General features: G+C 41.0%; 1 protein-coding gene across 6 annotated transcripts in view; it reads right to left on the bottom strand.

Moving 5' to 3' along the window:
* The window catches only part of TULP4 (TUB like protein 4), a 304765-nt gene that overhangs the window by 75967 nt on the left and 201653 nt on the right, over positions 1–27145 (bottom strand). For all 6 annotated transcript variants that reach the window (XM_049904582.1, XM_049904572.1, XM_049904561.1 and 3 more), the window contains one exon: positions 18736–18897. In XM_049904582.1, coding sequence (XP_049760539.1) covers positions 18736–18897 — 162 coding nt within the window. The remainder of the gene's footprint in view (positions 1–18735; positions 18898–27145) is intronic.

Below are 27145 nucleotides of genomic sequence, written 5' to 3'. Positions count from 1 at the left end.
GTGTATAAGATCATGTCATCTGCAAATAGAGATAATTTTACTTCCTCCTTGCCAATCCGGATGCCTTTTATTTCTTTGTCTAGCCTAATTGCCCTGGCTAGGACTTCCAGCACGATGTTGAATAAGAGCGGTGATAAAGGGCATCCTTGTCTGGTTCCCGTTCTCAAGGGAAATGCTTTCAGGTTCCCTCCATTTAGAGTGATGTTGGCTGTTGGCTTTGCATAGATGCCCTTTATTGTGTTGAGGAATTTTCCTTCAATTCCTATTTTGGTGAGAGTTTTTATCATAAATGGGTGTTGGACTTTGTCAAATGCCTTTTCTGCATCAATTGATAAGATCATGTGGTTTTTGTCTTTTGTTTTATTTATGTGGTGGATTACATTAATGGTTTTCCTGATATTAAACCAGCCTTGCATACCTGGTATAAATCCCACTTGATCAGGGTGAATTATTTTTTTGATATGTTGTTGAATTCTATTGGCTAGAATTTTCTTGAGGATTTTTGCATCTATGTTCATGAGGGATATAGGTCTGTAATTTTCTTTTTTTGTAATGTCTTTACCTGGTTTTGGTATCAGGGAGATGGTGGCTTCATAGAATGAGTTGGGTAGTATTCCGTCATCTTCTATGCTTTGAAATACCTTTAGTAGTAGTGGTGTTAACTCTTCTCTGAAAGTTTGGTAGAGCTCTGCAGTGAAGCCGTCCGGGCGAGGGCTTTTTTTTGTTGGGAGTTTGTTGATTACCGTTTCAATCTCTTTTTTTGTTATGGGTCTATTTAGTTGTTCTACTTCTGAATGTGTTAGTTTAGGTAGGTAGTGTTTTTCCAGGAACTCACCCATTTCTTCTAGGTTTGCAAATTTGTCAGAGTACAATTTTTCGTAATAATCTGATATGATTCTTTTAATTTCAGTTGGTTCTGTTGTGATGTGGTCCTTCTCGTTTCTTATTCGGGTTATTTGTTTCCTTTCCTGTATTTCTTTAGTCAGTCTAGCCAATGGTTTATCAATTTTGTTAATTTTTTCAAAGAACCAGCTTTTGGCTTTGTTAATTCTTTCAATTGTTTTTCTGTTCTCTAATTCATTTAGTTCAGCTCTAATTTTTATTATTTGTTTTCTTCTGGTGCCTGATGGATTCTTTTGTTGCTCACTTTCTATTTGTTCAAGTTGTAGGGACAGTTCTCTGCTTTTGGCTCTTTCTTCTTTTCGTATGTGTGCATTTATCGATATAAATTGGCCTCTGAGCACTGCTTTTGCTGTGTCCCAGAGGTTTTGATAGGAAGTATTTTCATTCTCGTTGCATTCTATGAATTTCCTTATTCCCTCCTTGATGTCTTCTATAACCCAGTCTTTTTTCGGAGGGTACTGTTCAGTTTCCAAGTATTTGATTTCTTTTCCCTAGTTTTTCTGTTATTGATTTCTACTTTTATTGCCTTGTGGTCTGAGAAGATGCTTTGTAATATTTCGATGTTTTGGATTCTGCAAAGGTTTGTTTTATGACCTAATATGTGGTCTATTCTAGAGAATGTTCCATGTGCGCTAGAAAAAAAAGTATACTTTGCAGCAGTTGGGTGGAGAGTTCTGTATAAATCAATGAGGTCAAGCTGGTTGATTGTTGTAATTAGGTCTTCCGTGTCTCTGTTGAGCTTCTTACTGGATGTCCTGTCCTTCTCCGAAAGTGGTGTGTTGAAGTCTCCTACTGTAATTGTGGACGTGTCTATCTCACTTTTCAGTTCTGTTAAAATTTGATTTATGTATCTTGCAGCCCTGTCACTGGGTGCATAAATATTTAATATGGTTATGTCTTCCTGATCAATTGTCCCTTTTATCATTATGTAGTGTCCTTCTTTATCCTTTGTGGTGGATTTAAGTCTGAAGTCTATTTTGTCAGAAAGTAATATTGCTACTCCTCTTCTTTTTTGCTTATTGTTTGCTTGATATATGTTTTTCCATCCTTTGAGTTTTAGTTTGTTTGTGTCTCTAAGTCTAAGGTGTGTCTCTTGTAGGCAGCATATAGACGGATCATGTTTCTTTATCCAGTCCGAGACTCTCTGTCTCTTTATTGGTGCATTTAGTCCATTTACATTCAGCGTAATTATAGATAAATAAGTGTTTAGTGTTGTCATTTTGATACCTTTTTATGTGTGTTGTTGACAATTTCATTTTTCCACTTACTTTTTTGTGCTGAGACGTTTTTCTTAGTAAATTGTGAGATCCTCATTTTCGTAGTGTTTGACTTTATGTTTGTTGAGTCGTTACATTTTTCTCGGCTTTTATCTTGAGTTATGGAGTTGTTATACCTCTTTGTGGTTACCTTATTATTTATCCCTATTTTTCTAAGTAAAAACCTAACTTGTATTGTTCTTTATTGCCTTGTATCACTCTCCATATGGCAGTTCTATGCCTCCTGTATTTAGTCCCTCTTTTTGATTATTGTGATCTTTTACATATTGAGTTCAGTGATTCCCTGTTATGAGCATTTTTTTTTAATTAATCTTAATTTGTTTTTGTGATTTCCCTATTTGAGTTGATATCAGGATGTTCTGTTTTGTGACCTTGTGTTGTGCTGGTACCTGATGTTATTGGTTTTCTGACCAAACAATATCCTTTAGTATTTCTTGTAGCTTTGGTTTGGTTTTTGCAAATTCTCTAAACTTGTGTTTATCTGTAAATATCTTAATTTCGCCTTCATATTTCAGAGAGAGTTTTGCTGGATATATGATCCTTGGCTGGCAGTTTTTCTCCTTCAGTGCTCTGTATATGTCGTCCCATTCCCGTCTTGCCTGCATGGTTTCTGCTGAGTAGTCTGAACTTATTCTTATTGATTCTCCCTTGAAGGTGACCTTTCTTTTCTCCCTGGCTGCTTTTAAAATTTTTTTCTTTATCTTTGGTTTTGGCGAGTTGGATGATAATATGTCTTGGTGATTTTCTTTTTGGATCAGTCTTAAATGGGTTTCAATGAGCATCTTGGATAGATATCCTTTCGTCTTTCATGATGTCAGGGAAGTTTTCTGTCAGCAGATCTTCAATTATTTTCTCTGTGTTTTCTGACCTCCCTCCCTGTTCTGGGACTCCAATCACACGCAAGTTATCCTTCTTGATAGAGTCCCACATGATTCTTAGGGTTTCTTCATTTTTTTTAATTCTTTTATCTGATTTTTTCTCAGCTATGTTGGTGTTGATTCCCTGGTCCTCCAGATTTCCCAGTCTGCATTCTAATTGCTCGAGTCTGCTCCTCTGACTTCCTATTGCATTGTCAAATTCTGTAATTTTATTGTTAATCTTTTGGATTTCTACATGCTGTCTCTCTATGGATTCTTGCAACTTATTAATTTTTCCACTATGTTCTTGAATAATCTTTTTGAGTTCTTCAACTGTTTTATCAGTGTGTTCCTTGGCTTTTTCTGCAGTTTGCCTTATTTCGTTTCTGATGTCTTGAAACATTTTGTAAATTAGTTTTTTATATTCTGTATCTGATAATTCCAGAATTGTATCTTCATTTGGGAAAGATTTTGATTCGTTTGGGGGGTTGTAGAAGCTGTCATGGTCTGCTTCTTTATGTGGTTTGATATGGACTGCTGTCTCCGAGCCATCACTGGGAAACTAGTTTTTCCAGAAAATCCACTAAAAAAAAATGTATTCAGATCCCTATCAGAACTGCCTTTGGATTATAACCGCCACCTTGTTCCCTGTAAGGATGAAAGTCTGAGATTTGGATCATATATGCTTGGCTGTAGCTGGTTCTGTGTTTTTAGTCCAATTAGGGGTGGATTTTTGGTCCCTGGGTTTTTTGTGTTTCCTTCTCTCAGCCTGGAAGAGTGGGTTAGGAAAAGACCAAAAGAAAAAAAAAAAAAGAGTGGGGGGGAAGCAAAGCCGCCGCGGAGCCGGAGCCGTTCTCCCTCTGGCTCAGGAAATTCCAATGTTAATGAAGGTGCCTGGGGAGGGTGGGGGAGGGATCAGAGAGATAGGAGAGTAGCACCTCAGAATATAGCCAGAGTTGCTTGTCTTGCTTGGAATGACTATTTTATCTGAGATTCCCGAGGGGCGTGTCGCCTATGTGTGCTGGCTGTGTGGAGATTGCCCCCGGGGATCTGGCCCACTGAAGCCGCAGTCAGATCCTCCGCTGCCAGTCCCACGCCCAGCGTCAAGGTTCCCCTGCTGGGACGGTACACTCCTGACTCCAAAATCAGTCGCTGCCTCCCGGGGACTTCTCGTCCCGCCAGCCGCGCTGCCGTGCCGCCTCCAGAAACCGGCTGGGCCCCCTCCTGGGGTTAGTTCAGGGGAGTGGAGCAGCTCTCCGTGCTTGCGCCGTGACAGCGCCCAGTCAAATGCCCAGCGGCAAGATTCCCCGGCTGGGACGCTGCCCTCCCAGCTCCAAAATCAGTCACTACCTCCCGGGGACTTCTCCCACTGGATGTGTGGCCACGCCACCCGCGCGGACCGGCTGGGCCCCCTCCCGGGGTGAGTTCAGGGGGGTAGGGCTGCACCCCTTGTTTGCGCCGTCAGCTCCCCTGGGCCCTGCCCTAAACTGGGAGCCAAGGTTACCTTACCGGGACGCTGGCTCCAGGCTCTGAAAACAATCGCTGCTTCCCCGTATTTGTTCGTTTTCCGTCTCTAAATCTGTGTTTGTTGTTCAGGGTTCGTAGATTGTTATGTATGTGATCGATTCACTTGTTTTTCCGAGTCTTTGTTGCAAGACGGATCCGGGGCAGCATCTACCTAGTTTGCCATCTTGGCCCTGCCTCTCTGATTTGCTCTTTTTGTAACTCAGAAGTGATTAGGTTCAGGACCCACCTTACTTGAGCATGGGCTTATTAGCTTAACTAAGAAAACCCTTTTCCCAAACAGGATCATATCCATAGGTATAAGGTTAGGATTCTATTATGAATTAAATTATGTCCTCCCAAAATTCATGTTGTAAATCCTAACCTCTATGCCTGTGGTTATAATCCCATTTAGGAATGTGTTGTCTTTGTTATGTTAATGAGGCAGGATTAGTGTAGGCTGTATCTTGAGTCAATTTCTTTTGAGATACAGAGATTAAACAAGGCAGCAGAGAGACAGGGGAAACACTGACAACAAGCACATGGAGATCTCCAAGGAACTAGGAAACAGAAGCTGAAGAGACAAGGACCTTTCCTTAGAGCCAACAGAGAGAGAAAGTCTGTCCCTAGAGCTAGTGCCCTGAATTTGGACTTTCAGCCTCCTAAACTGTGAGAAAATAAATTTCTGTTTCTTAAAGCCATCCGCGTGTGGTATTTCTGTTATAGCAGCACTAGATAACTAAAACAGAATTTGGTATCGGAAGAGTAGGTTCTAACAGATACCAAAAATGTGGAAGCAGTTTTGGAATTGGGTAATGGGTAGAAGCTGGGAGAGTTTTACAGTGCCTAAGAGGAAAACCCTAGATTGTCCTGATGAGATTGTTGGTAGAATTATGGACATTAAAGGAAATTCTGGTGAGGGTTCAGAAGGAAGTGAGGAGAGATATAGAGAAAGTCTCTGTCCTCCTGGAGAATACATATGGCGCCAGCAACAGAACGTTACTAGAAATGTGACTGTTAAATGTGCTTCTAGTGAGGCTTTAAAAGAAAATAATTAATATGTCATCAGACAATGGAGGAAGGGCGATGCATTTTATGCAGTGGCAAAGAACTTGTCTGAATTATGTTCAAAAGTTCAGTGGAAGGTAGAACTTGTAAGTGATGAACTTAGATATAGGGCTGAGGAGATTCCTAGGCAAGATCTTAAATGGGCCATGTGGTTCCTCCTTGTCACTTAAAGTAAAATGTGAAAGGCAAGAGGCGGACTTAAAACTAAACTGTGCAAAATGAAAACAAAACTTGGAGAAAGATTTGGAAAACTCTGTTGTACAAACTAAGAACACGATCCTAGAATGCTCACCAAAGATATGGCTACACAATCTTTCGTTAAAGAGCTTAAGCCTGCAACTGATGGATTTAGCCAACTACCACAGCAGGAAACCCACCTGCCTAGAATGAAGGGGAGAGAGAAAGAATGAAAGGAAAGAATACTGCCTGCCTCTTGGAATTCTACAGGCAGGAAACAGGCTAAAGGAGCTACATCTGTTGTCCCCCAAGAAAAGAAAAGGACCATCCCTGGAGCAGCTTGGAGATCAGAGAACTGCTGGAAGGAGCACAGGAAGCAGGGCTTTCTCAATTTCAAAGGGTGGGACCACAGCCTCCTAGGTTTCAGAGTCAGGTCTTTCCCAACTTGGTTCTGGAGTATGGGGCTGCCATTAAGGTGTGCCAGGGGATGGGGCTGCCACCCAAAGCTGAGAGAGTGGGGCTACCATGCCCAAAGGGCAGAAGAACAGGACAGCCAGGGCTGAGGGGTGGGTCCTCTAGTGCTGCTTTAACAGAAATACCACATGTGGATGCCTTTAACAAAGAGAAATTTATTTTCTCACAGTCTAGTAGGTTACTAGTCCAAAGTCAGGGAGTCAGCTCCAGGGGCAGGCTTTCTTGCTCTGTTGGCCTTCTCATCAATGTTTCCCTGGATGAGAAGCTTCTTCACACAGGGACCCTGGGTCTAAAGGACGTGCTCTGCTCTTGGTGCTTCTTTCTTGGTGGTATGAGATCCCCAACTCTCTGCTAGCTTCCCTTTACCTCTTGAGAGATAAAAGCTGGTACAGGCCACGCCCCAGGGAAACTTCCTTTATCTTGGATCAGGGAAGTGACCTGGGTAAGGGTAGTGTTCTAGTCCCAGCCTAATCCTTTTAACCACAGGTAAAGATTATGGTTTTTAACACACAGGAAAATCACAAAACAGAGGACAACCACACATCGCCTAGCCACGCTGGTGTATTTTTGGGGGGATATAATTCAATTATGACACTCTCCATTTTGTAGTTTAAACACTGGTGTTCAGGCCAGAGCTCTGCATCAAAGCCAAAGCCATCACTGTGCTGTGGTGTTAATAAAGATGAAGGAATCCAATCCCACTGCCACCAAGTCAGTTCCAATCCATAACGACCCTACAGGACAGAGGGTTTTAGCTAAGGCCGTAAATTTACACAGAAGCAGACTGCCAAATCTTCCTTCCGTGGAGTGGCTGGTGGGTTCGAATCTCTGGCCTTCCAGTTTGCAGCCGAGTGCTTTAACTGCTGTGCCACCAGGGCTCCTTAAGATGAAGGAAATCTCGCATTAAAGAAATGTAGGTGTCTGATATAGTCTCAAGAAGGTGTACGCAGTAACAGCCAGTGCATACGAGTAACTGCCTTCCAGCTTTTCATTCTCTACCTCATCAATTACATGTAACTTTCAGGAAAAAATCTTTAGTGTGTTTTATAATTTATCTATGCTGAGAGTGTTCTAATACAGTGATTTATCAAGGATCTACGACACTGGGAAACTTAACAAAGAGAAACTTAGTCTTTAAAAGTCTTTCTGGCCAGATGATCAAAGAACCAAATCAACACTGACAAAAGAAAATGAAAGAGAAAGTACAAACACAGTAGCTGCAACCGTTTCTGCTAAGGAAATCTATTTTCTCCCACAAAGAGTTCAACAACAGGGTTTCCAGAACACACACACAAAAGAAAAAATTTAAAGTAAACAGTATCAGTAGTTGTATAAAGATGTCCATGAAGATGGAGGCACCTCCAGCTTCCTTTCTGAGTCTATTTCCATTATTCTCCTTGACTGTTACTTGCGTGCTCCTGGCCTGTGATGGCAAGAACTGCCCCTACATATGTTCAGTGCATGGCTTAACGCAGGCGGCCTTCCCTTGGGCAGTGCAGGCACTATGAAAACGTCGGGGGGAGTCCACTGGGGAGGGAGAGTGAGTCAAGCCCATTTCCGAGTCGTGCTCCCCCAGTGGACCCCCCCGCCTCACCAACCAGGCGCTCTGCCACAGGCCCTTTGACCTGCTCACAGCCCACTCACCATTGAGGGTCGCCAGCACAGGATCGGACCACTGTGACATCACTAGTCGGTGTGCGCATTTCTAAAAAAGAAGCCATTTGCACATGAGCCTGTGCAGGAGAGAGGTCCGTGTTCTGTTCCGTGGTGTTGAGCACAATGACCTTGAGTCACAATGGCCTTTGGGCTTTAGGGAGCTAAACCCGTAATAACGATCTTAAAGGACCAGGTGCATCGGGACACACACTGCGCAGGTGCACTGGAGGAAGGGAGAGGGCACAGGGCGGGCACTCAGCTGGGCCACTCCGAAAACCAGCCCTGAAAGACACAGCAGGGGGAAGCATATCCTCAGGTGAATAAAAAATACTTGCAAATAAGAAATTGTGACTCTTCATAGCTGTCCTTAAGTTTGCCTTTCTGTTGAAGAGTGGACCTCATCCACGTGTTAGTCATTACCTGGATGCGGAATATCAGTGACTACTTCTTACTTAAAAAATGGTGGCAGCATCATGCTTCAGGTGAGAAAGCCAAGGGTGGGAATACCTCACTTTTTAAAGTCCCCTTGCTATGCTGTTTCTTGTCTGACAATGCAAGAGAAGAAAAACCTTCCGAATAAATCTGTGTCTCTCTAACGCAGTAGATGTGCCCAAATTCCAGGCAAACGATTGATTTTAATCTGACAGGAGCCTTCTCCAGAGGAAAGAAGGTGGGGGACTGAGAACAGCACTGTGGCTCTGGAAGAAAACGGTCACATTTTTTAGAGATTTATATTGAAGAGTGCATGTGTCAAATGACAAGCTGTCTGGGGTTCGCTTTAAATATAACAAAGAAGAAAGAGGTAAAAAAGCAAATATGGCCAAATACAATGGTTCTGAATTCATTTTTTTTTTTTTTTTTTGCTGTTGTTGTTACTGAGATTTTCTTTTTCATAACCCAATTTAAAACAAATTACAGAATTAAAAATCCCTACAACCTCATTTATTCCTAAGAATACTTCTGGGGAATTAGCAAATCTCCTTGAATTTTTTGTTGGTACTGGAGCCAGGACCTCTTATTTGAAATGTAAATGAATAATGAACCCTCAAAACTATTGTCCTGAGGTAATCTTTAAACCTTAAACCAAAAATATCCCCAAAGTCTTCTTTACACCAAACAATAGTTTAGCTTAACCAGTAAAGAATGCCTGCCTTGAGCACTGTGCTCTTTTAAGAACTATCTATATGGGATCAAATTGCCAACTGCAACTGGAGAGATTAGCTGGGAAACTTCAGGGACAGAGGGTTTATGTCAACAGAGGGGACAACTCAGGAAAGGAGGGTGAGAAGGGTTGCACAACAGGAAGAATGTAAGCAACGTCACTGACTTGGACGCGTGGACTTTGTTGATTCGGTGTATGTTCTGCTGTGCATATCCTCAACACAACAAAAATAAGTCATTAAAAAAATTAAACAAATACGTATTCTTTTCAATTGGTGAGTGTGTAAAAGCTTTCAGGACAAATGAGTTTCTAGGACAGTCCATTTTTCATCAATCAGGATTTCTGAAAAGAGGTTGCACATCATTAATTATTTTAAAAATCTATGAATTAAAAGTCATGCACTGTAACACCCCTTTTCATTATTTTGATGCGCTACCTCTACCAGGATGGAGCCCTGGAGGCGCAATGGTTAGGCACTTGGCTGCTCATCGAAAGGTTACTTGGTTGAACCCACCCACTGTCTCCTCGCTAGAAAGACCTGGTGATCTGCTTTCCTTAAGATACAGCCTAGAAAACCCTATGGAGCAACTCTCTTCTGTCACATGAGGTTGCTGAGTCGGAATCAACTCCAGGGAACCTCACAACAACCACAACGACAACTCCTGCAGTGGACTGAGGCTCACTGGCCACATCAGCAACGTTTGCGAAAAACTTAAACTGAAGGGAGAAACCACAGTTTGTGAAAAACCTCCCTCTAGTGCATGAGGAGAGGTTTGGGAACTACCCTTTGTAACCAAAAGCAAAAAACCCATCACAACAAAACATTCCCTCTGTCTTGGAAAACCAAAACCCCAGCAGCACTCAGGCTAGAGAAGAAAATGTTACCCACCTACAGTGGCGCACGGGAAGACTTGAGAAACTAAAAATTTAATCTTGACTATTTACTACCGATCGACCCAACCCAGATTGTCTCTGACCTTATTTGAAATCATGGTTTAAAAGTGCCTACAAAAATATTAGTCTAAGTATTTAAGGCCCCCCAACCTTTTTTTCTTTTTTTTTTCTTTTTTTAAGTTTTAGCATTTATAAACAAACATTACCTTTATTCTTGCAAATCTAAAATCTAAACACTTAGTAAACAGAGGTATTAGGTGAAGAATTCTCCTTTCACCAAACATCTCCCTCTAAACAATGGCAATTTTTCCAAAATGTCTACATAAATAGGGAGACTCCTTTAAATCTTAAATATGTGAAATACAATCATATTTACAAAAAACTCCGTTCACATACTTTTTTTGTTTAATCAGTCTTTTTTTTTTAACATTCTGAATAGAGGTTAATTTTTGTGAGCAGTTTTGGGTTTACAGAAAATACAAAGCGTGACCACCTACCCTTTGCCTCCTGCACCCTGCTTCTCCTATTAGCACCTGGCATTCCTGGGATACATTTGGTACAACTGATGAACCAATACTGATAGGGTACTATCAGCTTACATCCACAGTTTACGTTAGGGTTCACGCTCTGTGTTGTACAGTCCTCTGGGTCTGGACAAATCCATAATGTCATGTGTCTACCACCACAGGATCATACAGAATCGCTTCACTGCCCTAAAACGCCCGGTGCTCCACCTGGGTCTCTCTGCTGGCAGCCTCTGATCATCTCACTGCCTCTACAGTCTTGCTTTTTCCGGAGTAGGTGGAATCTTACAATATGCAGCTTTTTCAGACTAGCTTCTTCCACCTGGCGGTATGCATTTAAGGTTCCTCCACGTCCTTCTGTGGCTTGATCACCAGTTCTTCTGATCACTGAGTAATATTCCACTCATTTAATATGTCAAGTGAGTATAACAGTATTTCTGTAGAACTATTACCTTCTCTGGAGCCCTGGTGGCACCGTGGTTAAGAGCTCAGCTGCTAACCAAATGGCTGGTCGTTTGAATCCAGCAGCTGCTTCTTGGAAACCCTACGGGAAAGCTCCACCCTGTCCTATAGGGTCACTATGAGTTGGAACTGAGTTGACAGCAACGGGTTTTGGTTTTAACTTCTCTAAAGAACACTTAAACATTCCGGCTACATGAAAAATACATATTTTTTTTCTAGAAAGGCTAGAAACATAAGATATATGTTTGGAAACCGTATGGGGCAGTTCTACTCTGTCCTATAGGGTCACTATGAGTCGGAATTGACTTGACAGCAGCGGGTTTGATTTGGTTTTATTGTACAGGGTTGTGCTCCTGATATATTTTCTAAGTTCATCATCACATTTTAGCCTCTGCTGTATAAATGAATCACGGTTTGCCTCCTTCCTCACCTGAACAAACTTCATGGATTAGTTAATTATCAGCACTTGCAAAATGTATGAAGACTAAGCATTTGTCTTTTTTTTTTTTAAACACTGACTCTGTTCTCATTAAAGGAAATGAGCCTTAAAGTTTCCTTCTTGTGGCTATAAATGTCCTAAACGTAATTCTAGGATGTTCATCATGACTACCTGCCAGAGGCATATTGGGTAACAAGGAGAATTTCAGAACATTAACACAGAAAAGTCTGTTGGCTCATGATTTAAAAAAAGGGGTTCATGCACTCGAGTTATGCACGCGCCACGTTGCAGGGGCTACAGTAGAGGTGGGGTGCAGGAGGTAGGTACCCAGTCACAGCCCCTCACCCCCACACAGGGGCTCTCCCAGCAAGGGCAGGAGCACAGGTAGTCCTCTCCCCAAGCAGGGTTAGCTGTGCTGGTTTCCTCAGGGCAGTTCTCACAAAAGTCTTCCTCATTTAAATGGAATTTCTCAAAGTTGAAATTAAGACTTCTTTCCTTTTGGCCTACCCCCAGTGGATCTAGAGACTCCACTGGTCACTGTCCTCGTCAGAGGGAGCCACATGCAGGCCTTGAAACAGAACGCTGTGCCAGGGCCCCTATCTTTCTTTCTTTTTGAAAAATAATTTAATTTTGTTGTTGTTGAAAATATACACAGCAAAGTACACCAACTTAACAATTTCTACATGTAGAAGTCAGTGACACTGATACATTCTTCATGTTGCGTAACCATTCTCACCCTCCTTTCCAAATTGTTCTCCCTCCGTTAACATAAACTCACTGGCCCCTAAACTTCCTATCTAACCTTTCGAGTTGCTTTTGTCAATTTGATCCCATATAGATGCTAGAGAAAAGTGCACGATGCTCGAGGCAGATATTCTTTACTAATTAAGCCAAACTATTGGTTTGTTTTAAGAAGACTTCAGGGGATATTTTTGCTTTATCGCTTAAAGACTCTCAGGGCAATAGTTTTGGGGGCTTATCCAGCCTCAATGGCTCTAGAATGTCTGGATTCCATTAATACTTAAAATTCTGTTCCACATTTCCCCCCTTTTGGTCAGGATTCTGCTACGGAATCTTGGATCAAAATGTTCAACAGTGGTAGCTGGGCACCATCCAGTTCTGGTCTCATGGCAAAGGAGGTAGTTGTTGAGGGAGACCATTAGCCACACGTTCCATTTCCTCCTCCTGCTTCTTCCTTTCTTAATGAACGCTGCATCTCCAGGTTTCAAAAACCTCCTTTAGCTGAAAGGCTTTCAAATGGAACTGAAGTTCAATTAAGTCTCAAAACACGCTGGGAGGATTTTTTTTAAATGCACGTGTCTGTCTTAGTTTATCAGTGGTGCTGTAACACAAATACCACAAGTGGGTGGCTTTAAAAACAGAAATTTATTTTCTCACAGTTCTGGAGGCTGAAAGCCCAAATTAGGATCTTAGCTGTGTTGATTCCTTCCTTGTAGATAGCCCTGGGCATTCCTACATGTTGTCCGTCTTCCCCTGTGTGTGTGTGTGGCTATCTGCTCTTTTTATAACTCAAGAGTGATTAGATTGAGAACCCACCCTACTCAGGTATGATCTAATTAACATAAGAAAGAAACACTATTTCCAAACAGGATCACAACCACAGGTATAAGGAGTCAAGATTCCAACACATATTTTTTTGTGGGGGGTGGGGTGGGGGTAGGGGCATAAGTGAATCGATAACAATGTCTCAAAGCACGTTCATATATCAAGCGGCACGGCCTTCTTCCAAACCCCTGGGGAAAGTGGAGCTGTATGTGGGTGCTTCCTGGTTACTGCAAAATCTTTCCAGCTGCATCACTCATGATGAACTCAGGAATCACAGGTATTATTCCAGCCATACTTCACAGTGATTTCTGTGACATTTTCTATTTATGCCATTTGGTTTTTCTCCCAAGCCCTGCAAATACTGTTCTATTTATAAACGTATCCCAGGTTTACCGAGCAGAGTTCATACCACCATCACTTCTGTGCATTTCCTAGTCTCCAAGATACTTTTTAAATGAATCCTTGCCTAGCTTTGAAAGCAATGCCTTGACAGGTTTCATACAGGTTCAAACCCCTGCTGAGAATCTGCATTTCTAACAAGATCCCAGGTGATGATGCTAACGTTGCTGGTTAGGGACCAATTCTGAGAATCACTAAGCCAAACCAAACCCACTGTTGTGGAGTCAATTCTGGCTCACAGCAACCCTATAGGACAGAGTAAAACTACTTCATAAGGTTTCTAAGGCTGTAATCTTTACAGAAGCAGACTGCCACCTCTTTCTACCAGAGTGGCTGGAGGGTTCAGACTCTGACCTTATGGTTAGCAGCTAAGCACAGTAACCACTGCACCACCAAGGTTCCTTTGAGAACCACTAGTACAGCAAAAGGCATTATACATAAGAATCACACGGAGATCTTGTTAAACTGTAGATTTTGATTCAGTATATCTGGGGCAGAAATGCAAATTCTGAGCAGGGGTTCGAACCAGAATGAATCGGTTGGAAGCCCTGTATGTGAGCTCCAGGTAGGATCATATTCCGTCTTGCTATTAAATGGAGGACAGATTTTAGCCTTTTCACGAATAACATTACTTGAAAACAATTACACTGTAAGAGTAGGTAAAATTAAGAACGTGTTGTGCAAATAACTGTTTGTTTTTACGGAGCTTCCATCAAGCCTCCCAACCCTCACAGTGGGATTACCTGACATTATCTGCCTTTTAAGGGGGTTCAGGATGAAGAATATGACATCGCTTATAAAGTATTCTTGCTGCAATTGTTAATCCAACTCTCATCAGGCCTTAGACCTAACTCAGGGGACAGAACAAGCTGACCGGTGCTGTGAGTCCACGCCAGACAAATCCAGAGTGTGGGGCATCCACAGGGCAACCATGCTGAGCTCTTTTAGAAAGTAAATTTTATTTTTTTTTAAAAAAAAAGAAGCTGTTTTGGACTAAATGATTGAAGAGACACACCACCGCTGTGCATGAACTAAACAGGATCCTGGTTCCAAACACAGTAACAGAAGAAGAAAGAAACGCCTATAAAACACACTCTCGTAGCCATGAGGGAGGCAGGAAGAAGGCCTGAAGGCTAGCTAACGCTGTTGCTAAGTTCTTAGGTGTGATAATAGAGCAGCAGGATCTTAAAGTTGGGAGAGGCATGTGGAAATGTTTAGGGGTGACGTGCCATGATGTCTACAACTTACTTTCAAATAAAAACCAAAAAGAAACCAAACCTGTTGACGTTGTGTCAATTTCCAACTCATAGTTAGTGACCCTATAGGACAGGGTAGAGCTGCCCCATAAAGCTTCCAAGGAATGGCTGGTGGATTTGAACTGCTGACCTTTTGGTTAGCAGCCATAGCTCTTAACTGCTACACCACCAAGGTTTCTAATAGTACTGCAAAAAACTGTGTGTGCATGTGAGTGTGTGTGCACGTGTGTGTGTGCACGAGCGTGTGTGTGCACGAGTGCGTGTGTGCACGAGTGCATGTGTGCATGTGAGCGTGTGTGTGCACGAGTGCACGTGAGTGCATGTGTGTGTGCATGTGAGTGTGTGCACGTGAGTGTGCACGTGAGTGCGTGTGTGTGCACGTGAGTCCATGTGAGTGTGCGTGTGTGCACGTGAGTGCATGTGAGTGTGCCTGTGTGCACGTGAGTGCATGTGAGTGTGTGTGTGTGCACGTGAGAGGGAGAGCGTGTAGACAGGGCAAAGTATCAGCTGTTGAGCCTAGGGAGGGGTATTCCTCAGCTTTCTTTATGTCGGAAAATGTTCATAACAGAAAGTTGGTAAGATTATCCCCAAATCCCCTCTAAGAATATCTAGATCAGGATCTGAAGGGGAGAATCCATGGATGGTATCCTACGAGCTCCCTAAAATAGTATGTGTGATTTTCCAGGGAAAGGGTTTACAATTTCCATCTGATATTCGAAGTAGTTATTACCCCCAAAAGGGTATATAAATCAGTGCTCTAGCATGAAGAAACTATTACTACATGAGAAACAGGAAAAAATCTAGACTTACAACTCACCAAAAAACCAAACTCACTACCTACAAGCTGATTCTGACTCACAGTGACCCTACAGGACAGAGTAGAACTGCCCCCATAGGGTTTCCAAGCGGGTAATCTTTACGGAAGCAGACCGCCACATCTTTCCAAGGAGCAGTTGTTGGGTTCCAACTGCTGACCTTCCAGTTAGTGCTTAACCAGTGCACCACCAGGGGTCCTTGACTTAAAACTCACTGCTTATAAAATACATACTGTTTATAAGAGACTATATCTTATGTTTATATAAGTTAGCAGGAAGTAGCCTAAAACCCCATTACAATCAGAGAGATCTCAAGATGGGAGAGAAGGCTTTCTCCTGGAGGCTGTTTTACACCGACATGAAAGTAGGGACATTCTATGAAACAGGAGGGATGTGGTCGGCCTCCTGAAGGTCTGCTCTTCTGTCCACCCTCAGACCCATGTCCTGAGACTGTGCAGGGCCTGCTTTAAACACCACTCACCAACGGCACGGACTCAGGGTGTTTCACAAACAGGGTGGCTCTCCCGCCAGCTGTTCTCACACTGTTTTTTGGTAATATTCTACCAAGCCAGAGAGAGAAAAGAATGACAGACAACGGGAAGGAATATTCCCAGTTCATGCCTCAGTTCAAACAAGACTAACAGGGTATCCAACCCACTGGTCTTTTCAATACGAAATTCCTCGAAGACTCTTACTGCTTCAGTGGTCATCAAACTGTAAAAGGTAATGAAACACTTTCCTCAGATACAATTCTATTAGCCCGAAATATAAAAAAAAAAAAAAAAAAAAAACCCAGTGCTGTCGAGTGGATTCCGACTCATAGCGACCCTGCAGGACAGAGTAGAACCGCCCCAGAGTTTCCAAGGAGCGCCTGGTGGATTCAAACTGCTGACCCTTTGGTTAGCAGCCGTAGCATTTAACCACTACACCACCAGGGTTTCCGCCCTAAATATATAACCAGTAAAAGCAGCTGCCAGGACTAGAGGCTGTGGCACCCACTCTCTCCCCAGGCCCCACAGGTCTACAGCCAGGTCCAGGCTCTGGGCGTGGGCGTAGCCACCTGCTATTCCTGTTCCCTCTCCATTCCTACAGCCCCACAGGTCCCACGTCACATTTCAGACGAGCAGCATCGAATGAGCTCCACAAATCTGCTCAGACTCCCTAGAGGATCACCCCCAACTTCAGCCTGGATCTCCGTGCCCCTTGCTCTGAGACCCTCAGCCGTGGTGCTGCCAGGATGCAGTGGCGGTGAACACTCATGGGCCCTGTCTCCTCCACTGGCCCACAGCTGTGCCCCGCTCCTTCCCAGAGTGTCTAGGGCCATGCCTGCCACAGTGTGGGTATAGTCCACTGGGGACACTGCTGGCTTAGCTTATTGCGGGACCGTGAGGAGCCTCACAGTGGCTCACAGGCTCAGAACTCCAGAGAGACTGAAGCCAAGATTTCCACTGACATTTTTTTTAGGGCTTTCACATCTGTTAGATCATTACAAAGGCCCTGGGGATTGGCAGGAAGTAATTCATAGCCTGGACCAGGGGAGGAAGCGGATGAAGGAGAGGATAGGTGCCTTGAGCACAGCAGAGCCAGGGCCACAGCGCAAACCTCCCCACTGGGCTCTCCTCTCCCCTCACGCCCTGCTGCTCTGTGAGCATATAAAAATAAATACATCCAGGTGCTTCGTATAAACACACACATACACTAATGACAATGAGATGCCTCTGGGGGGAGGAAACTCAGTTGAAAACATCTTTTTGTAATTCTCATAGTACTAACTTTGAGGATGGAGGAAAAAATATTCTTTTGTTTTCAAAGAAATGGAAATAGGAAACATATAGTGAGTACAAGGCACCAATTCAGTAAGAAAAGTGGCTCAAAAACAGAAGTTATGGTAGTTCTATTACCATACTGCTTGATTTTGCTAATACGAAACTTTCTGCATAAAATGTCCTGGCATTTGATGGATTCTGCTGTATCTGGGAAACACAAGTTTCATATACAGAAGTTTTAAATAGTCAGCCCTTATTTTACATAATAAATTATCAATATATAATTTTTTAAGGTTATTATGTAATATTGTATCATGAAAATAGAACAGGCACATTAAGGAAGGTTTTGAAATTAGATTTAAAAAAAATCACCCAGGGGCTCATCACCATAGAAAAACTAACTACTTGTGACATTTTCATTCATTTCCTTCCAGTTCTTTTTTACCATGTGGATGGGTTTCTTTTGGTTGCTTTATGATGTTGTAATCAACCACATGTACCATTCTGTATCCTGAGTTTTTTCTCTTAGCGTTGTATCATAAGGGCACTTCCAGATGGCTATATCATCTTCATAACCAGAATCTATAATTTATTGAATGAGGCTATGATCTTTTTTTTATGATCTTTTAAGTAGTTATACCACAATTTACTTAATCATTCTTTTTAGGCAAGTAGACTACTGCCAAATTTTTACTATCACAATGATTTAATGAATACAACTTTTATTTTCTTCACTTTTGTGTCTTTTACGTAAGTTCCTGAAGTATATTAACCAAAGCCATTGCCATCAAGTCGATTCCTGACTCATAGCGACCCTGTAGGACAGAGGAGAGCTGCCCCGTAGGATTTACAAGGCTGTAATCTTTCCAGAAGCAGATTGCCACATCTTTCTCCAGTTGAACGGCTGTTGAGTCCGAACTGTTGACCTTTTGGTTAGCAGCTGAACACTTAATCACTGCTCCTTAATTACATGTTTAACCAGGGCTCCTCAAAGTATATTAACAGTCAAAGATGATTTTCAAGGTTCTGATGTTTTCTGCCAAATTACTTTCCCCAAGGTCTAACACATATTGTTACCACAATAAATTGAAAATACTTACTTGGTTGGACTCATCAATATTCAGTAAAATCATCTGTATCTTATTATCCTTTTTTGCTAATAAGTGAAAAATATCCCTTTACTGGACTAATTTTGCATTCTACCATCTGATTACTGACTACTTGAGCTTTTTCTTTTGAGGAATTACTTATTCATGTCCATGACCCATTTCTCAATTGGTGCTTTATGTGGATTTTAAAATAAATTTGTATGAATATTTTATACAATTAAATCACTAAATCACTGTTTACTAGACTGATGAGAAATATTACTTCTCCAATCTATGATTCATTTAAAATTTTGCTTTAATTTTTATCTAGATGGTTTTATTGTTCTTTTGTGATTCTTTAAAAGTCTTTTGAGCCTTTGCCCGCCCCCCTCCCCATGTTTCTCAGCATTTGTGGTTTAATTTAACACACCCACAATAAGAAGCATTACCTGTTGGTCATCAGGAGTCCATATGCCACAGGTGATCTGACTCTCCAAGTTGATCTCAGACGACCAGTGCCTTTGTCCACTGACAGAGCCAACCAGGACAAATCCATCTCGATAGGAAATGAGTGCTTGGGTCCCATCATGGCTCCACGTAAAATCACTCACCTTTGGGACACACACAGAGAGAGGAGGTCAATTTGTCATCTGAAAGGGAAGGTACTTTTATCAAAGACTGCAGATAGGAACGTTCCATAGAAGCCAGAATAGTGAGACTTCAGCTTGCTTACTTTGGAAACTCATCAGGAAAGACCAATTACTAGAGAAGGATATCATGTTTGGTAGAGGGTCAGTGAAAACTGGAAAGCCCTTCATGAGATGGATTGACACAACAGCGACAACACTCAAACATACCAACGATCGTGACAATGGCACACAACAGAGTGGGTTCGTTCTGTTACACACAAGGTAGTCATGATTCGGAGCCAACGTGACAGCAACTTACAACAGCAGATACAGGTCATTAGTCTTTAGGCTAAGATTGGGACAGCCTTAGAATGATGTTATGTGAAAATCTGTAAGAAAAATGACCAAAGACAAAACTTGTATAGTATGTACTATGTGTCAGCACTGTCACAGAGCTTCACGTATGTTAACTCACTGAGCCTCATAACAATCTCCTGAGGAAGGCTTTATTATCCCCATTTTATAACGCACACGTAGGCGCAGTGGGGGTAAAGAATTTACCCATGGTCACACAGCAAAGCCAAGGCCAATCCCAGGGCTGTGTGGCTCCAATGTCCTTACTCCCGGCCCGTTATATAGTGCCTTCCACGCGTGGCTATAGCAGATTCTCCGTCATTCTTTGCTGGTCACTTATCAAAATAGTAAAGCTCAAATTAACACCAAATATGGATGAAGTGAGCAGAGCTTGACCAAATGATGTCGCTAAGATGTACACAAGAAAAAGACATTTTGGTAATGCTGTGACACATATAAGTCTGCGACAACAATAAAAAAATACGCATGTGAGTATATGAGTATGTACGTAAGCATGTATGTGTATAGGCAAGTAATCTCATGGGACAACTCAATCAATTGGCATAATAAAGTTCGTAAAGTCTTTCTTCTACATACCAGGTTGGTGAGCAGCATCTGGGTTCTTAAAAGTTTGCAAGCGGCCATCTAAGATAAAACTATTGGTCTCTACTCATCCAAAGCAAAAGAGAAAGAAGGAAACCCAAGACTCTGAGAAAAAAACTAGGCTATAGGACTAACTGTCTCCATGAACCATGGCCTCATCTACCCTGACACCAGAAGAACTAGATGGTGCCTGGCTTCCACTACCAAGCTTTCTGATCAGAGCCACAGTAGATGGATTCTGATAGAATGGGAGAAAATTCTGGAACAGACCTCAGTTTTGTAAAGTCCTGACTTAATGGGCTGGTTGAGAGTAGGGGACTCCCCGAGACTATGGCCCTGAGATATTCTTTAAACCTTGAACAAAAACTATCCCCTGAGGTCAGTAACAGATGATCTCTTAGCTATATAAAAGATTGGCTCACAAAATAAAGAACATGACCCATGGAGGAAGGGATACTAAAGCTCTGAGTTTCTGATTATATCCTCTCTCAGTCTTGCCAACACTATTCCCTCAATGAAAATGAAAAACAAACAAACCCACATCTTTTGGAAAACAGCACTTACACTTGGGTGTTGAGTTTTATCAAATGCTTTTACTGAATCTATTCAAATGACCATGTTTTTTCTCTTTTAATCTATTATTGTGCTGAATTGCTTCTATAGATTTTCCAATATTATACTATTCTTGCACTCCAAGAAGAAGCCCAACTTGGAGGTGAAATGCTATCCTTTTATACAGGTAGATTTGATAATGTGTTAGAATTTTTGCATGTGTATTCATGAGTACAACAATGGTGATTTCCTTTTTTGTAATGCCTTTTTCTGGATTTGTTTTCAGGGTTATGCTGAACTCAGAACGAGTTGGAGGCTAGTCTCTTTTTCCATTGCTGAAAGAATTTGTATTAATTGGCATAACCTGTTACTTGAAAGTTTGGTACAACACGCCTATTAAAAACCAACTTCCTCTGCATTTTTTCGTGAAAAGATTTTTAACCACTGCTTCGATTTCTTTAATAGTTTTAGTGCTAGCCAAGCTTTTTATTCTTTTTGAGTCAGTTCTCATAAATTATATATATGTATATATATATATATTTTTTTAGGCATTTGTCCAGTTCATGTCAGTTTTCAAAACTGTTGACTAGTTGTTGAAAGCATTAATTATCCTTTTACGAGTCAACTTTATTGAAGTATAATTTACATATAATAAAATAAAGTTCCCCTCTGCAGTCATCCCCTACACTCTCCCTTGGCCCCACACAGTGTGTTTACTTTTGTGCCTGGTTGCTCTTGCTCAGCATAGCAGGTTTGAGAGTCTTTTGTGTTCAAGAGCGTGTTACCAGTAGTTCATTCCTTTTCATAAATGAGAAGTATTCCATCATATGGATACACCAAAACTTGTTTATCCATCCAAGTTGCTGGACATTTGGGCTGTTTCCAGTTTGGGGCTATTATAAAGTTGCTATGCACATTCAGGTCGAAGACTGCTTTGTAGACACATGGTTTCATTTCTCTTGGGTAAACACCAACGGGTGGAATTTACTGCTGAGTAATATGGTGAATGTATGTTCAACCATATAAGAAACTACCAAGCTGTTCTCCAAAGTGGCTATTCCATTTCACACTCCCACCAACAGTGCAGGCGAGTTCTAGAGGATCCAGACTCTAACACTGGTGCTATCAGTCTTTTTTATTTTAGCCATTCTAGTTGGTGTGCAAGAATCCCTGGGTGAGACAAACGGTTAGGCACTCGATTACTAGCTGAAGGGTTGGTGCCACCGAAGACAGGCCTGGTGACCTGCTTTCAAAAGGTCACAGCCTTGAAGACCCTACGGAGCAGATTTGGTCTGCACACACGGGGTCACCGTGAATTGGAACTGGTTCCAAGGCAACTAACAACAACAACAACAGTGGGTGTGTCATGGTATTGTATCGCAGTTTTAGTTTGCATACCCCTGATGGCTAATGAGGCTGGGCAGTGTTTCAGTGCTTACTGATCATCTGCATATCTTCTTTTGGGAAGTCTCCATTCAAATCCTTTGTCATATATATACACATACACACATATGTATATATGGAGATACACGTTTATATATATATAAGTACAAATATATTTATTAGGTTATTGACCTTATTATCCTGTTGTAAAATTTCTGTATAAATCCTGGATATAAAAGCTTTTTCAGATATGTGTACCGCAAATATTTTCTCTAGTCTGGCTTGCCTTTTCATTTTCTTAAAGGTATCCTTTAAAGAGCAAAAGTTTTAAATTTTGATGAAGCCCAATATCAATTTTTTTCTCTTATGGTTCACACCTTTTGTGTCCTATTCAAGAAATTTTTGGCTAAGTCAAGGTTGCAAAAATTTTTCTCCTATACTTTCTTCCAGGAGAAGTTCAGTTTTTACATTTAGGTCTATGGGTCATTTAGAGTTGATTTTTGTGCGTGGTGTGAGGTAAGAATCAAGGGCTTTTTTTTTTTTAAATATTCTCATTCAGCTATTTAGTTGTTTCAGCACTATTTGTTGAAAAGACTTTCTTTTCCCCATTGAATTACGGAGTCATCCTTTCATTGCCTTTGCTTACCTTTTTTTGGTCTTAATTAATTTTTTATTTTAAATTTCCTTTTTTTTTTTATTTCAAGCATACCACGAAGTAGAGCAATAAGGCCAGTTTATCTACCACTCAGCAGCATCAAATTAATTTATGTTGCCATACTTGCATTAGCTTTTTTTTTTTTTTTTTGGTGAAAATATACACAGCAAGGTACAATGGTAAAGAGCTCAGCTGCTATCCAAAAGGTCGGCAGTTTGAATCCACCAGCCACTCCTTGGAAACTCTATGGGCAGTTCTACTCTGTCCTGTGTGGTCACTGGTCACTGTAAGTCAGCATCAACTCAATGGCAATGGGTTTCTACACAGCAAAACCTGCTCCCGTCCTACAGCTTCTAGACATAATGATCAATGGCAATGCTTACATTCTTCACATTGTGTCAACATTCTCATCGTTTCTGTTCTAGATGTTTCATTTCCATTTACTTAATCTCCCTGTTCCCCAACTTTCTCATCTATGCTTCAAAATAGCTGTTGACCCTTTGGTTTTGTATACACACACGCACACACACACATATATACGTATATATATGTATTTTATTTTTTTTAATGAAACACAATACTCAAGGGTGACATTCTTTGCTCTTCAGGCTAAATTATTACTTAGTTTAGAGGGGACTTCAGGGATAGTTTCAATTCAAGGTTTGAAGAACAACTCGGGGCCATAGTCTTAGGGATTCCTCCAGCCTCAACAGATCCAGTAAGTCTGGATTCTTCAAGAATTTGAAGTACTATTCCACATTTTTCTCTCTTTTTTATCAGGAGTCATTTATTACTTTCCTGATCAGAATGTTCAGTAGTGGTAGATGGGCACCATCTAGTTCTTCTGGTTTCAAGGCAGAGGAGGCAGCGGTTCATGTAGACAATTAGTCCGGTAGTCCAGTTCTTCTCTGACTCTTGAGTTTACTTCTTTCTCTTTTGTTCCACATGAATAAGGACCAACAGTTATACAACAACTATTAGATGGCCACACATAAGCTTTTAAGACCCCAGACACTATTCACCATACTGGGAGGTAGAACGTACAGTTTAAGAACTGTATTATGTTAACTGACTGGATTGTTCCATGAAAATACGGGCCAAAGCCCCCAAACCAAGAGGACTAATACCATGACGAGATTGGTTATATCTAATTAGTATCAGCATCTGTAGGCCCCTCCCCCTTTTTTGGTGGTTGTTATTGCTGTTTTTAATATATTTTTGGTGGCAATACACACACTTTTGGTTACCTTCTAATTTCTACTTTATCTATAGTTACGCTCAATTTTTCATTCATAAATTCAAGTTTTCTCTTTTCCTCTCTTGACCAGGCTTGCCAGCAGTTTGTCTATTTTGTTAATTTATTTCCAAAGAACCAATTTTTTGATTTGTTGATCTGCTCTACTGTATTTTTCCCCTCTTCATTAATTTCTACTTTTATTATCTCTTCCTTTCTCTTTCACTGGATTTACCCTGTTTTTTTGGTAACTTCATAAAATACTTACTTAATGATCACAGCTTTATTCCTTCTTTTTTTTTTTTAATAATTTTTATTGTGCTTTAAGTGAAAGTTTACAAATCAAGTCAGTCTTTCACACAAAAACCCATATACACCTTGCTACACATTCCCAATTACTTTCCCCCTAATGAGACAGCCTGCTCTCTCCCTCCACTCTCTCTTTTCATGTCCATTTCACCAGCTTCTAACCCCCTCCACCCGCTCATCTCCCCTCCAGGCAGGAGATGCCAACATAGTCTCAAGTATCCACCTGATCCAAGAAGCTCACTCCTCACCAGCATCCCTCTCCAACCCATTGTCCAGTCCAATCCCTGTCTGAAGAGTTGGCTTTGGGAATGGTTCCTGTCCTGGGCCAACAGAAGGTCTGGGGGCCATGACCACTGGGGTCCTTCTAGTCTCAGTTAGACCATTAAGTCTGGTCTTATGAGAATTTGGGGTCTGCATCCCACTGCTCTCCTGCTCCCTCAGGGGTTCTCTGTTGTGTTCCCTGTCAGGGCAGTCATCGGTTGTAGCCAGGCACCAGCTAGCTCTTCTGGTGTCAGGATGATGTAGTCTCTGGTTCATGTGGCCCTTTCTGTCTCTTGGGCTCGTAATCGCCTTGTGTCCTCAATGTTCTTCATTCTCATTTGATCCAGGTGGGTTGAGACCAATTGATGCATCTTAGATGGCTGCTTGCTAGCGTTTAAGACCCCAGACGCCACTCTTCAAAGTGGGATGCAGAATGTTTTGTTAATAGATTTTATTATGCCAATTGACTTAGATGCCCCCTGAAACCATGGTCCTCAGACCCCTGGCCCTGCTACGCTGGCCTTCAAAGCATTCAGTTTAGCTTTATTCCTTTTTAATATAAATATTTAATCAACTTGAAGTCAACCACTTCAGTCGTACCTCAAAAATTTTGATATGTGAAGTTTTCATTATCATTCAGATCTAAGGTTTTATAAATGTTCAATAAAATTTATTTAACCCATGAGTTTTATAATGATTTTTGAATTTCCAAATGTGCAGGGATTTCTGAAATTTATCTTTTTGTTATTAACTTCCAGCCTAATTGCACTGTGTGCAGAGATCATTGTCTAAAATTCTGAGGCCTATCATTGGAAATTTGCTGAGGCTCTAATTATACCCTGAAACAGGTGCTGGAAAACTATGGCACCTATTTTTGTTTAGCCTGCAAGCTAAGAATGGTTTTAAATGTTTAAAGAAAAATTAACAGGAAAATATTTTGTGATACGTGAAAGCTATATGAAATTCAAATTTTAGTATCCATAAATAAAGTTCTGAATTTCTAAATTCTGTGAAATCTGTTTTCTCTCCTGTTATACAATACCTACATAGTATCCTCGATTTTGCCTCCTGGTTCACAAAGCCTAAACTATTTACTATCTGCCCCTTTGCAGAAAAAGTGTGTGGGTGGCACAAACGGTTAAGTGCTCAACTACTAGCTGAAGGTCGGTGGTTCAAACCCACCCAGAAGTGCCTCTGATGACAACTGTTATGGAGCAGCTCCCCTCTGCATACACGGGGTTGCCATGAATTGGAATTGACTCAACGGCAACTAACAACAACCACCACTGCAGCAGAACATGATAGATTTTTTAAATATTCCATGTATGCTTGATAAAAAATCTCTGTTGTATTCAGAATCTACAAATGTCCGTTAGTTTATTGTGTTAATTGTGTTGTTGAGATCTTCTATATCTTTGTTGATTATTGTTGTTCTCGAGACCTCCGAGTGAGTATACCAATGAATTTATCAAATTTTCCTTTTAGTTCTATCAATTTCTTTCATATATTTTGGTGTTATTATTAATAGATCCATACATATGAAAAACATCTTCTTTGTAAACTATACCTTTTATGATTATGTAGTAATGCTGTCAACCAAACAATACTTTGTCTTTAAGTCTATTTTACCTAATATTGCTATAGCTATACCAGATATCTTTTTTTTCTTAGTATTTGCCAGATAGTATCTTTTCCATCCTTTTACTTTAAACTTTTAAGTTTTAGGTCTGGCTCTTAATAGCATATATCTAGGGTTTTAAAAACATAATCTGTTAACTTTTACCTTTTAGTTGGCAAATCTGCTTCATTTATATTTGTTCTAATTATCATCATAATTGGTCTTGTTTCTACCACATTAATTTACTTTTTAAGTTAGTATCTTTTGTTTCTTTTTAATCTTTTCTAACTAAAAAATTATTATATATATAATTTTCACCATTCTTATACTTAGAAATGTTCCATGTCTTTTAAAATTTGTGACATTACTAATATGTCACATTTTGGGTAATAATAAAATAAATGAACAGACCACCACAAGGACATGAACATTTTGCTGTTTTCTGGACAGGGTCACGGCTTTTGCTGCCTGATCACCATGTCTCCATCAATGGCATGGATTTGAGACATAGCTCTTGGACAGCTGCTCAAAGTTGCTGAAAAAGTTGCTTCCTTGGGTAAACTCAGAACCCTGGTTTCACTGACATGTTTCACCAAGTACACTATCTAGCTTTCTTAAGAATTTAAATCACCATTTTTCAGAGAACACTTACATTCTGCAATAAAATGTAAAGTCCTTTCATCTTTTAAGGATAATGTTGCTTATTTACGTGCATTTTAACTCATTTATGTCGGAAAAGATTTGTTCTAAAGGAAAAACTTCCTCTTACCAGAGGGCAGAAACATAGTGCCAGTGAAAAGGTACTTCTTAGAGACACAAGTAGTCTTACAGTTACAAAACATGAATAATATACGATGTTTACGTGAACTAACTGGGTTTATTAACTTAGGTCATCAAAGAGTGATAAGACTACATGAAAACTAGAAAAACAAAAAGAGCAGGAACCGAGTTCCAAATGCTACAGAGAAATGAGCAGAACGCCTCTGCTTCTGATTGTGTTTGAACTGCAAAGGGTTGCGATGCTCTTGCTTGCTGAGACAGCGTTCTCAGACATGCACCCATGACGCCGAGCCAGGCGCAGGCGCCCTCAGTGACCAGCCCTGTGAAGGAATGCATGCCCCGCTCCAGACTCACAAAGGATTCACAATCATTTCCTGAAATGAAACTGTTACAGCATCACTCAGCTTTTGCCACTGTTGGATTACTTTGTGACAATGCAAGGTATGCTGTGTAATAAGGATCAACTGTCATTTCTTTTAAC

This window comes from Elephas maximus, chromosome 1 (assembly GCF_024166365.1).
Source record: "Elephas maximus indicus isolate mEleMax1 chromosome 1, mEleMax1 primary haplotype, whole genome shotgun sequence".
In the NCBI taxonomy this organism is placed as follows: domain Eukaryota; kingdom Metazoa; phylum Chordata; class Mammalia; order Proboscidea; family Elephantidae; genus Elephas; species Elephas maximus.
This window is presented reverse-complemented; position numbering and strand designations above follow the sequence as displayed.